The sequence below is a fragment of the Rhinopithecus bieti genome, unplaced genomic scaffold (assembly GCF_001698545.2).
Source record: "Rhinopithecus bieti isolate Rb0 unplaced genomic scaffold, ASM169854v2 scaffold_14454, whole genome shotgun sequence".
NCBI classification, from domain to species: domain Eukaryota; kingdom Metazoa; phylum Chordata; class Mammalia; order Primates; family Cercopithecidae; genus Rhinopithecus; species Rhinopithecus bieti.
The window spans coordinates 2,347,538-2,360,984 of record NW_016808228.1 but is presented as its reverse complement, the minus strand read 5'-3'; the positions used below and the strand labels follow the sequence as shown (position 1 = coordinate 2,360,984).

Sequence of the window (13,447 nt, the reverse complement as noted above, 5' to 3'; positions counted from 1 at the left end):
TGGTCTCCATCTCCTGACCTCGTGATCCGCCCGTCTCGGCCTCCCAAAGTGCTGGGATTACAGGCTTGAGCCACCGCGCCCGGCTGGAAAGTAGTAGTCTTAAATACAAAAGCATAGCTCTTACCATCTTTGTTACTGGTCATTCACAGATAGTATTAGGTTTATACAAATATTTATGGCTTTCTACCTTTAGATTTACCTTGGTTTCCTGTAATTTCTTCTTCTCATTATGATGTGTTGTGACTCAGTCACTCAAGGTGATTTCTTAACTGAAGGTTGTCTTTTTTCCTTTTGCTTGGTTTTCTTTTTCAGACAGTTTTAAAATATGCCTCAATCAGATATGGTATTATATTTACCATTTATATAAATAGATCTGTACCCATAACATCTGCCACAACAGTTAAATAGACTATATCTGTTTAGGCTTACAGTAGGGAATAACTGCTGCAGGATCATTTCTTGCCATTGTTTTCTTGTCAAACAAAGATGTCATCTTTCCAGATGCAAATCCTGGTGTTTCACATTACCATCATTTCTAGGGATCCCTCATGTCTTCAGGGAAGGTACAATTCATCGTTCATCTAATAGAGATTTATTGAACACTGTCCAGACACCAGGCACTGTTCTGGGCATGGGGGATACAAATTAAATAGACAGGAATTCCTACCCCATGAAGTCAGGTGTGATTAACAATAAAAGTATTAGCTGGGCATGGTGGCGCGCGTCTGTAGGCGGATCACTTAAGCCTCGGAATTCAAGGTTACAGTAATCTATGATTGTGCTACTACACTCCAGCCTGGGCAACATAATGAGACCCTGCCTTTACAAACAAAATACAAAAATTAGCCAGGCATGGTGGCATGTGCCTTTACTCCCAGCTACTCAGAGGTCTGAGGTGAGAGGATCCTTTGAGCCCGGGAGTTGAAGGCTGCAGTGAGCCAAGATGGCGCCACTGCACTCCAGCCTGGGTGACAGAGCAAGACCTTATCTACAAAAACAAAAGCAAAAAAGTAAAGTTACAAAAAAATTAAAGAACATACTGTGCTGGAGCAAGGTTAGAAGCCAGGAGACTAGTTGGGAGGTTATTGCCTTGATCCATGCAAGAGATGATCATTTAATTAGTGGAGATGGTAAAACGCAGATAAATTCTGGATATATTTTTAAGATGGAACCGCCAAAGGCTTGCTTATGTGGGGTTATTTGAGAAAAAGAGGAGTTAAAGATGGCAGTAAGGATTTGAACTGAGCACCTGGCAGGAAGAGCAGGTTGTGTGTGTTGTGGGGTGGGGAGTAGGGGGAAAGGAGCAGAGTTCTAATTTAGATCTTTAAGGTTGAAAAGATGTTTTTGACATCTATCGTAAAAACAAAACTCATACTAGGGATTCTTTCCAAGCAGATGTATGTCCAGTGACATCAGCAATAACCAGGATCCTTGAGCAGGATCCTTGACTCATGGCTTCTTTTTAAACATGCTCCTTAGAGAGTACAATGCCCTCATAAAATACCTTCCTAGAATAGCCTTTTAATTTTAATTGTCCTTGTTGACTTACCATGGAGAAAAACTCAGTGGACTGCCATACCTATTTTTTTATCTTATTCTTGTTTGACATTCTTGCCAGTCTTTTCTCATGCTGGAACTAGGGTTTTTGTTTTGTTTTGTGCTGTTTCCTTAAAACCAGGTAGTGCTGATTGATTTTTTTTGCTGTGTTTTCTCTCCACTGTGAGTGATAGTGTAAATCAGTTTTATTGACTAAGTTTCATTTATTTAAATTTGCTTGAAATAAGTTAGTCATATGCAATTAACTTTGGTCTAGTGAAAAAGACATCTGTACTAGTCACTATCTACCAATAACTGACCATATAAGCTCAAATCTGGTCTCCCTCAGTCTCCATTTTATCATCTATAAAATGGAACAGTGTCACTGATGGTCTAGTTTTACATTTATAGGTTTCTGTGGTATGTATTTGTTATCTTTATATTTGATGAGAACTAATGCATAAACATTTTTCTTTTTAGTTGAGGGGAGACCATTGTAGGTAGCTGTGTAACAAAGCAGAAGAAGCATTGCGTAGACTTTCTCCTGGAAATCAAGAGATGTGGGGTGTAACAACCCAGCTCTACTCTATGCCAGTCATCAGCCTCGGACAAACCATCTAACCTCTTGGTGTTACTCTTTCCTCCAAAGAGGAAAACATGTCTCTCCTGCTTACTTTGGAGGTGAAAATTATATTAGGTGATACACACAAAAGCCCTTCGAAAAATACTAAGTTCTATTCAAATATGATCTGTTCTTACCATCATAGTTGTCATCATTATGGGGTCTTATGTCTACATTTCTCTTTTCATTGACTTGAGCCTCTCATCTGGTTTTATTATTTCTGAATTTATTTATTACCAGGCCCTTCCTTAGGGTGGCCCCTTCCATCATTTGGTTATGTGGTCTCAGGGTGCGCCACTGTGCAGAGGTTCACTGGTCAAGTGCACAGTATTGCAGATGATAAAATCTCTTCTGTTTCAGCTGAGACTCAGCTGCCCTGTGATGCTAAGTATCCTGTTTATGCAAATAGGCTTCAAGTAATACATGGTACCTCATAAGGATAATTTTATATATGTTATATAAAGGTGGGTTAACTTAAATTAGTAAATAGCTACCATATTTAGAGGTCTACTATGTACCAAACATGGTGCAAGGCATGTAATCCTCATTACATCCCTGGAGCAGATCACCACTGCTTTACAGGTGAGGAAAGTAACTTGTCCAGGCCATATGCTAATAAATGGTATCTGAGAGCTGAAATTTGAATCCAGCTTTGAGACTCTGAAGCCTTTCTTCTTTGTCATTTAGTTTTCTTACCTTCAGCTACCTGGCCGTATTCTAACAGGTCTGTTCCCTCACATTAAGATGGCATAGTTCTATTTCTGCATCTTTTGTTTAGCATAGAATGTCTTGCTCCATGCTTTTTTATCTGTCTAATTTATATTTATACTTCATTATCCCACTCAGGTTTTACTTTCAGATGACCCCAGCTCACAGTAAATAATTTCTCTTTAGAATTCTCCATTTTTATGAGTACTTTAGTCTGTTTTATACTAGTATACCAGAATACCAGACTGGGTAATTTATAGTGAACAGAAATTTATTTGGCTCATTGTTCTGGATGCAGGAAAGAGCAAGGTTGATGGGCTACATCTATAGTTCAGGGCCTTCTTGCTGCATCATCTTATGGTGGAAGGTGGAAGGGTAAGAGCATGTAAGACAGAGACAGGAAGGGGGCCAAGCTCATTCTTTCATCAGGATGCCATTACTGCAATCACTAACCCACTTCCATTATGACTGCATAAATCCATCCATGAGGGCAGAGCCCTCATGACCTAGTCACCTTTTTTTTTTTTTTTTTTTTTTTAAATGCAGGGTCTCACTATGTCACCCAGGCAAGGATGTAGTAGCACAGTCATGGTTCACTGCAGCCTCAACCTCTGAGGCTCAAATGATCCTCCCACCTCAGCCTCCCAAGTAGTTAGGACTACAGGCATGTGCAATGATGCCCAGCTAATTTTTTCTTTTTTGTAGAGATGGAATCTCACTATGTTGCCCAGGCTGGTCTCAAATTCCTAGGCTCAAGTGATCCTCCTGCCTCAGCTTCCCAAAGTGCTGGAATTACAGGCGTGAGCCACCATGCCTGGCCTAGTGACATTTTAAAGTCTCACCTCTCAACACTGTTGCATTGAGGATTTAGTTTGCAACATATGAACTTTGGGGAACACATTCAAACCATAACATTAAACTACTACTTTGGGACTTACTGAATATTTTCTACCCCAGAAGGTTACAGGAGGAATAAAATACAGTACATATTAGAGCACTAGAGTGTGTAAAAGTTATAAACAAATATAATTGGCTATTTCTGCTATAGCATCTTTATATAGTGTATAGGCTGTGTACTGATGGAACAGAAAACTCAGGTTGATTTGAGGGGATCTGATAGCCATGTGACAAGCTTCTCACCAGGAACTGAGTGACCTCAGCAAGTATCTCTAGGGAACACTTGTTTTCATTTCCTGGGAGTCTGTCTGCCTCTCTAAAGCACAGCATTCAACAGTGCCAGCAACCTTTTTCATAGTAAATAGTTATGCTTCAAAAATAAAATTAATATTATAATTGTAAACTCATTGTCTAGTATTAACTTTAGGGTTTAAGCATTTTCTTTTTGAGATTAATTAAAAGTAGGAATCAGAGAGAGACAGAGAGCAGAGCAGCTTGATTTTGATGAGAGATAATATAGAAAAACTTAGCATCTCTCTAACAAGAGAGAGATTAAAGTCTCAATGAAGCCACATCTTTAAGACACCACGGTAAAACACAGTTTTGAAAGAAAGCATTTTATTGCACTAACTTAATATTTTTTCTTTTTAACAAGGGATCAAAAAAAGGGAGAAACAGATTGGTTGCCTGCAAAAATGTAAAGCTGTAGATTTTGTTTCACATGGCCGTGTTTGTTTATAAGCTAAAAATTTAGACCTAGGTGCAGGTGCGTGTACACTTCATCACGGTACATGACAACACTCAATGGGTGGTTATCAGAGAGTTAACATCAACATAGGTGGAGATATTAAGTCGTGTTCTGCATTACTCAGGTCTGAGGCACGCATTACTTAATTTCCGTGTTAATGCCATAGATGTAATTGAAAGTATGTTTATTAAGTTTAAGTTGATGATCTTGGAAGATATGAATAGTGTTTGATATGACCATGATAAACTAGAGAGATTACATATTTTAAAGGATAAAATTCAAAAGGAAAATCTATAAAATAATATATATTGTATAAAATGAAAACTATAAGGAGAGACCCGACAGACCAAATAGATATAAGGTCACCTATGACCATAAGAGGAAAATAAAGTCTAACAGACATCCTCTCCAACCCTGCCTCTCTCTCTCTCTCTCTCTCTCATTTTCTTTCTCTCTTTCTCTCTCTCTCTCCCTTGCTCATCCTTGAATAATTGTTTCCTGGGGTTTCAAGTGCTTCTACATAATTTAACTCCCATTTCCTTATTCTCACAGAACGTGGTTTTCTCCTAATGATCATGTGAGTCAATTCTGGTATTACCCTCTCAATTCTGGTATTACCTTCTCTGGAAATGCTTTCCTGACATCTGTTCCTCACATCTCCTGCTGGTTCCATACTCTTCCTTTCTACTTTCATAGTATCTTAGATAGACCTTTTTTATAGCAGTTACTTCCAACTGCGTTTTAACTGTGTCCTTTCTAGTCTCTCTCAATTGACTATGACCCTAGAGTCGTTTATTTCCATAATGTGATTAGCACTTTGTGGCTACTCATTATGTGTTTGTTAAATGAATGAATGAAGCAGTATTTTTAAGTGAGGGCTTTTAGTTCACATTAGAGCTTCTGGAAACAGGTCAGAAGAGCTCACCTCCCTACAAAGAACCCAGTACCCAGCCTATTTAGGATCATTGTGGAGGCCCTTGAAAGGACTGGCCAAGCCAGAAATCATAAATCTGTCTTTACTTCATTTTCCAGCTAAACTGAGTGATCTGTTCTTTCCAAACTTCTGATTCGGAGCCTTCATTTATGCTATCCCCTTTGCCTGGAATGTACCCTTCCCGCCTTCTTGTAGTCCTTGTTTGCTTTCTCTTACTCATTTTTGTAGACCTTATACAGCTGTCATCTCTAGGGAACCTTCCCTGATAACCTGTTCTTCCTCTTACTGCCCCACCACGTGTATTACAATCTTGAATTACTGGCCTGTCTTTCCTATTAGATGACTGTCTTAGTCCAGTTTCTGCTGCTATAACAGGATACCATAGACTGGGTGATTCCTAAAGAGCAAAAGTTTATTTAACTCACTGTTCTGGAGGCTGAAAAGTCCAAGAGCACAGTGCTGGCATCTGGTGAAGGTCATTCAGTAGTAGGAGGGCACATGAGCGTTTGAGGCAGAGAGAAAATCAGCTTGAACTCATTCTTTTATCAGGAGCCCACTCCCATGATAACTAACTCACTCCTACATTCATGCCATTAATCCATTCCTGAGGGCAGGGGCCTCATGACCTAATCAGCTCTTGAAGGCCCCACCTCCCAATTTTATGATGTTGGCAATGAAATTTCAACATGAATTTTGGAGAGAACATTCAAACCACAACATCCATCAACCACATGAGGATACAGATCGTGACCTTACTTAACTTATAGTTGAATGAAGCCAAGCCAGCAAATGGACTATTTCTTCTCTAGTGATGAGGATACTTTAGTAGGAACTGGAGTTTGTAGGAGACACCATTTTGCGGATTGTTAGCTGGTAGATAATTTAAAATATTTTAAATGGTTTTGTAACTTTAATTAAATAGTATAAATTTAAATTTCTTTTCTGTGGCTCCAAAGAGTATCTCCTGAAGTGGTTGACAACAGTACTGTAAGATATTGAAGTAATTCTTTAGTAATGAAATAATATGTTCGAGATTTGTATGCATAAGAATTCAGAGGCCCTCTATTGCAGATTCATCCTTAGTTGTGATGCTCTCTAATTTAATGTTTGATATCTTCTTCTTCTCTGTTACTTTTTAATTTATAAGTAGATATTATTTTAGGAAATATTCTTTTATTTTTTTTTTTGAGACAGAGTTTCGCTCTTTTTGCGCAGACTGGAGTGCGATGGCGCGATCTTGGCTCACCACAACCTCCGCCTCCCAGGTTCAAGCGATTCTCCTGCCTCAGCCTCCCCAGTAGCTGTGATTACAGGCATGTGCCACCACCCCAGCTAATTTTGTATTTTTAGTAGAGACAGGGTTTCTCCATGTTGGTCAGGCTGTTCTCGAACTCCTGACCTCAGGTGATCCACCTGCCTCAGCCTCCCAAAGTGCTGGGATTACAGGCGTGAGCCACCGCGCCCGGCTAATGGAAATATCATTCTTATGTTCCTTTCCACATTGTTGCATGTATGAACCAGCAAAAGTCACTGTGCCTTATCACAAAGAACAGAGAAGAAATAATGTTAATCACATTCCCAAGTGGGTAGTGAAACAGGAATTAAAAGAAATTAAAGAATGTGTAAGCAGAAACTCAGTTGTATGTAAGAAAACCCAAATCCCCGTTCAGAAAGAGAAAGAGCTGAGGTCCTTAAAAATTAACCTGCCTTGTTTTTCTTTGGCTAGCGAGGCGCTTATCTCTGCTTCCTTTCCCAGGCATGTGTGAAAGACCCATGTTTCCTCCTAGGCTGTGCAGGCTGCAAAGTCACTACGACAGATAAACCCCAAGTCATACAAACATACTTTTTCTTGAAAGTAAGAAATGATGTAATGTCATGTCTCATTAACTTGAATAACTGTCTTTGTTTCTCGCTTCTGTACATATGCTTTCCCCCTGCACAGATCTCCCCCCGACCGCCATGAAATGTTTTAAAAGAAAGAGTAACTTACTCTTTGTTCAGGCTCAGTCCATTTGGAATGCTTAATCCGACTGGGCTGGTGCACTAAATAATAAATATCCTCTCAACGCCATCTGTTCTCTGATTCCTTAAAAAAAAAAAAAAAAAAAAAAATTCTGGGCAATATTATTTCTGGTGGCCGGTATGGGGATTGAACCTGCGACCTTGGCGTTATCAGCACCAGTATTGACCAAAAAATCCATTAATTGGCCCCCTACTTCCATAGAGACCATAGGTTCCATTATTAATCCTGCTACAGGCAGCACTGGCAGTTACTTTTTTTTTATTTTTTATTTTACAGAGATGAACGAAATCAGTCCATCATCGTAAGTGGAGAGTCTGGGGCAGGAAAAACAGTCTCAGCTAAGTATGCCATGCGATACTTTGCAACTGTGAGTGGTTCTGCCAGTGAGGCCAATGTGGAGGAAAAGGTCTTGGCCTCCAACCCCATCATGGAGGTAAGACAGCAGAGTCTTCGGCTTTCTTCCTATATTCTCTTGATAAGAAACATGCTCAAGAAATTGATTGATACAGCATGTCTCAGAAAGCCCGGGGTCTCCCAGCCACTAAAATTAAGAAAATACTTTTCTACATGTTTATAAAAAATCTAGGAAAAGTAAAATTTGGTAAGGTAGACGTTTTAATAAAGCCCAGCTATAGCAGAATCTGCTTTAGTCTATAATCCTGAATTTTTGACCTACTAGCGAAATTGTTGCCCCTAAATACCAGGCAGCAATTAAGTTTCCTTCTCCTCATTAACTGACTCATATCTATTGTTCCTTTCCTTGTGCCAGAAGTACAAGTGACTCATTTCCCCCAAGTCCTGAGTTCTTATTTATGCTCCTTCTAAAACATAAGATTTGTTATGCTCAAGTATGAATGAGTTTCATTATTCCTTTGCCCATATTTCATTTTCTGTACTTAGTTCAACCTAAGTTGGCTTAAATTTTAATATAGCTAAAGTTTTAATTTTCTTTCTAGATTTGAACTGTAAACTTAAACTATGATCTTTATAAGCTTTGTTGTTGTTGTTGTTGTTCTGTCAAGAATGTAACACAGCTATAGGTTTGTAAAAGACATTCAGTAACTGTAAGGTTTTGACAGGGGAAGAACTATGAAAGGATGTGCTTTCAAAATTCGAGTGCACCATATACAAAGTAGAAATGCCTACACCAATGAAAATGGAACTAATTGTGTGAGAATTTGAGTATTTTAGGATTTGTAGAGTATTATTTATCTATTAATATGATTTTGGAAAGTTATAGTTTTATATGAAGACTTATTAAATGGAGAAAAATTAATTTTGTTAAATGAAGAGAAATTAGTTTGGACATGCAGAAGCAAACTTCCCTTGTTAAAAATTTAAATCGGCATTTTTTTATTCCTGTCTTTTTCCTTTGTCAAGCCTTATTTGTCACCCAAACACAGATGGAGTTAAAATCGGCCTCGTGCACCTGTGGTACAAGTGGTTTTTGCAATAATCTATCTAGAGGTAATTGTGCTTGGTTTGCAGTGTTGCGTGTGACACTTCAGAACAGAATGCTGTGACCTCTTATCTGTAGGGCTGCCCTCTAGAGCAGCAGGACTTCTACTTTTTGGGATCGAAAAACAAGATATGATGGGGAAATTCAGAGGTTTCTTGGGCTGGATGTGCTATGGAAAAAAATACTGGGAATGCTTTCTGAAATAGGATGAACAGGAAGAAACAGATGCTTGCACCGAAAGAGAATAGTGAAAATGTTAAGCAGATGTTAAGATTTTGAAAGAATGTAAGCTACAGATACAGTGCTGGATGTCACTGGTGTTAATATTGGGGAAATAGAATCTGTGGAGCCAGTTTTTGGTTTGGGGTCAGAAAACAGCATGGCTTCTTTTCTTGCTGTTGTTGTTTTGACTGGTTTTGGTCATGACAGATTCTTGGTATTTGACAACAGTTCCAGCCATTTTAGTCCCTAGCACTGGAATATCCCGAAGTCTTGAATGTGATAGCATTGGGTAATCCCATGTCTTCTGGGCCTGGACCATATAATACTAGGATTTGAAGTTGTCTTTGAGGATAACTGAAGTCTAGAATGAACCTTCTAGAATTTTTCATGAGTAGAGTCAACTATTTTATTACCTCTTTCAAAAAAAAAAACTTTATTGGTTTTCTACAACACAGATTTGAATTGTATTAGTAGGAGTGATATTAAAAATTTGGAATAGCCACTGTCGTAGTCCATTTAGTGTTGCTGTAACTGTAGCCTCAGAATACCTGAGGCTGGGTAATTTATAAAGAAAAGAGATTTATTTAGTTCATGGTTCTGTGGGCTATACAGTAAGCATGGCTCTGGCATCTGCTAGGCCTCTGGTGAGGGCCGGTGTGCTGCATAACATGGCAGAGAATGTCACAGGGCAAGTGGACACACGCAAACAGGGGAAACCTGAGGGCCTCCTGACTTCATAACGACCCACTCCAGTGGAAATGAATCTAGTCCCGAGAGAACTAATCCAGTCTCACCAGAGGGAGAACTCACTGCAGGAGAACTTTACCAAGGCTTTCACTATAGATTTGCCCCCATGACCAAAACACCTCCCACTAGACCCCACCTCCCAGCACCTCCACATTGGTGATCAAATTTCAACATGAATTTTGGTGGGGACATGTTATATCCAAACCACAGCAGTCAAAGATAATACTTACAATATGCAATTATAAAGAATATGCCCTGCTTGCTGGGATGAACGTAAAAGATAAAGGGATCAGCTATGCTCACCTGCTTCCTTCTCTGTTATTTAGTCTGTCTAAATAATTAGAAATTGTTCATCTATAAGAATTTGGATTAAGAAAAATTTGGTAAAGAGTTGAACTAATTTTCAATAACTACAAAAAAGGGCATCTCAATTTGAAAGATGGAAATGTAATATGGAGCTGAAGATCAGTTACTGGAAGAAAACATAGGTAAAATACTGAGTATGTAGTCTGAAAAATTTGTAGCTTTGAATCATTTTGAGACTATGTCCCTATATCAGAGCCCTTTGCTGTGATATCAGGAAAGGTATATCTGCGTCTCCAGTGATCTGCTGAAACTCCTCATGGGATAATCAGCATCCTATACGGTTAACATTATAATCCAGTGTCTAAAGAGATATGTACATTATTCTTCAAAAAGGAAGCTCCTCATTCTCAGCGTAGGCTTCTTTTGCAAAATGTGAATGATGTACAGATAATTACTCTATTTGCTCCATTTCATGATGTTTGCATTTTTTCCTGGAAATTTTCATTGTAAGATGGGAATAGCACACTGAAACTTTTTTTTTTTTTTTAAGAGACAGGGTCTTGCTCTGTCTCAGCCTGTCCCAGGCTGATCTCAAATGAACTCCTGGGCTCAAGCAATCCTCCTGCCTCAGCCTCCCAAAGTGCTGGGATTATGGGCGTGAGCCACTGTACCAGGCCTGGATCTTAATTTTTTTTTTTTTTTTTGAGACAGAGTTTCATTCTTGTCGCCCAGGCTGCAGTGCAATGGCATGATCTCAGCTCGCTGCAACCTCCACCCACTGGATTCAAGTGATTCTCCTGCCTCAGCCTCCCGAGTAGCTGGGATTACAGGCACATGCCACCATGCTCAGCTACTGTTGTATTTTTAATAGAGATGGGGTTTCACCATGTTGGTCAGGCTGGTCTTGAACTCCTGACCTCAGGTGATCCACCCGCCTTGGCCTCCCAAAGTGCTGGGATTACAGGCATGAACCACCGCACCTGGCCAATTGTTCCTTTTTAATTTCAATAACCATAATTGAAGATTTTCCTCTCCATTTAGCAAAGAAGTGGCTCATGCATCATTACATTAAAATAGTAAAACCAAGATTACCAAGATCATAAAATTTATTTTTTCCTTTAGTGGCTTCTTGCTAATTAAAGTGAAAATAGTATTAGGGAGTCTCTTGTGAATACAGTGCTTATGTGGCCGAGGCAACAATTGAGGGAGTGGACAAAAGGTACTGTTTATGTATAGAAATTTCTTTCGCTATCAGGTTCAGGACTTAGAATCAAATAATTTTATTTTTTAAAAAGAACGCTAGAGTTCCACTATCCTAGTCAATTTACATTTGAGGATACTAATGGTCCTCAAAGAGATTAAATAATGGCAAGTTGATAATAGGGTCTGGTCTGATAGGTCTTCGGGCTTCTAATTCATTTGTTCTTTCCACCATTGTTTGTCTATGTTTAAATGCATTTTACTTGAAAACAAAAGGATCTGCTTCAACTCTAGTCAATCCCTGCCTCTTCTCACAATGTGGTGGTGTTTCGACAGGTGGGCCACTCTGACCCCCAGTCTGAGTAGATGGGGAGAGATGATATGTGGAAGGTGGGGTAAGAGTTGAGGAAGGAGGAGAAGCTGTGGCCCACCCTTCCTCCACTTGCTTAGTGCTTAGGACCGTAACTAATACTTACTGAGTGTTTATTGAGTAGCTGCTGCTACTTCTACCGCATGTAACCTTTCCTTTGCTCTTTGAAAGAATATATTGTGTTGAGAGAAAAGCCTGCATTTATAATTAATCTCCTTTTCTAAATAAAGTAGTGAGACAGTGTACAGACTTTTTTTTGCTGTGGTGTTTTGTAATATCAAGAGGGGTAACATCTGAGTAAATGAATAGATAAATTATCTCAGGCTACATTAGATCCTTCTGTAATTTTGCCAGGAAGATATTCTTATTCTTATTTTTCTAGAAAAGATTTTAAAATGTTAATCTAAAATATAGCAATGTCCTCACTGCCAAAACAAAATAGGATGATATCTACACTCTATTTCAGAAAGTGAAAATATGTTTTCTTTGATTGATCAAAGAATCTAATGTGCTGACTTGTATGGCTGTGTTACTACTGTTTTCATTACTTACATTTGTATCACTCTTAAAACTACATTGTATTTTCACATCTTTCTCTCTGCTGTAGTTTCAATATACTAATCCTAACATAGGCTTTGTGAAGGTGAAAGAGATTAATCTTTTGTGAAATTTGCTTATTAAACATTTAATATATGCATTATGTAAACACTTGCTTTTCTGACTACACCTTTTTTTTGCTTTGCCTTAAAAAAAAATTATAGAAGTGAGTTACCTAAATCAGAAAGACACATGGCATTAAAAATTTTAAGGTTATATAAAACATTTAGCAGCGAGTTATATTCTCTGCATTCTGTAGCAGATATTTTGTAAGCTAGATTTAACTGTCAAGATCCAAAGTCAAATGTTTCTTTTTCTGGTTCTGAAAATGGCCTTTAAATTGAGTGGGTAATACTAATACTCTGCTAATAAACAGTCTAACTGGACCTTTGTTGCCACAGGATAAGGTGATAGAAATATCAGGCTAAAGAGACCCTGAGCACCAGAGCAGCATTTCCAGGAAATATTGATTGGTCTTAACCATTTTATTTATGTAAAGCAGGTGAAGTTTTTTGGAAAAATATAAAAACCTGAAACTTACCTAACAAAGCCCGTGCCTTGGCAGCTCTCATTCTCCTCTGTTCTCTTTCTTTGCTGGCATGAACGTTCAGATAACCCAAAAGGTGTTATGAAAATATTCTAACCTCTGAGTTCAGGTCTGCTGTTTCTGAAAATCATTTTTGTGAGAATAACAAGACAAATAAGAACTATTAGTATATATCTGTGTGATTGTGCAGTGAGCAAAGCGTACACCTGTGCCTGCAGTGGCAAAAGTGGTTCTGTTCTTAAAAGAATCAGTTTTGGCTGGGTGCAGTGGCTCACGCCTGTAATCCCAGCAGTTTGGGAGGCCGAGGTGGGTGGATCACAAGGTCAGGAGCTTGAGACCAGCCTGGCCAACATGGTGAAACCCCGTCTCTACTAAAAATACAAAAATTAGCTGGGCGTGGTGGCATGTGCCTGTAATCCCAGAGGCTGAGGCAGGAGAATCGCTTGAACCTGGGAGGCGGAGGTTGCAGTGAGCCGAGATTGTGACACTACTCCAGCGTGGTGACAGAGCAAGACTCTGTCTCAAAAAAAA

The 13,447-nt window shown here is 39.0% G+C and overlaps 1 protein-coding gene across 1 annotated transcript in view; it reads left to right on the top strand.

Annotated features, from left to right (window-relative positions):
• Positions 1-13,447, top strand: part of MYO5A (myosin VA) — a 228,597-nt gene that overhangs the window by 96,622 nt on the left and 118,528 nt on the right. The window contains 1 exon segment of the mRNA XM_017885963.1: positions 7,745-7,901. Coding sequence (XP_017741452.1) covers positions 7,745-7,901 — 157 coding nt within the window.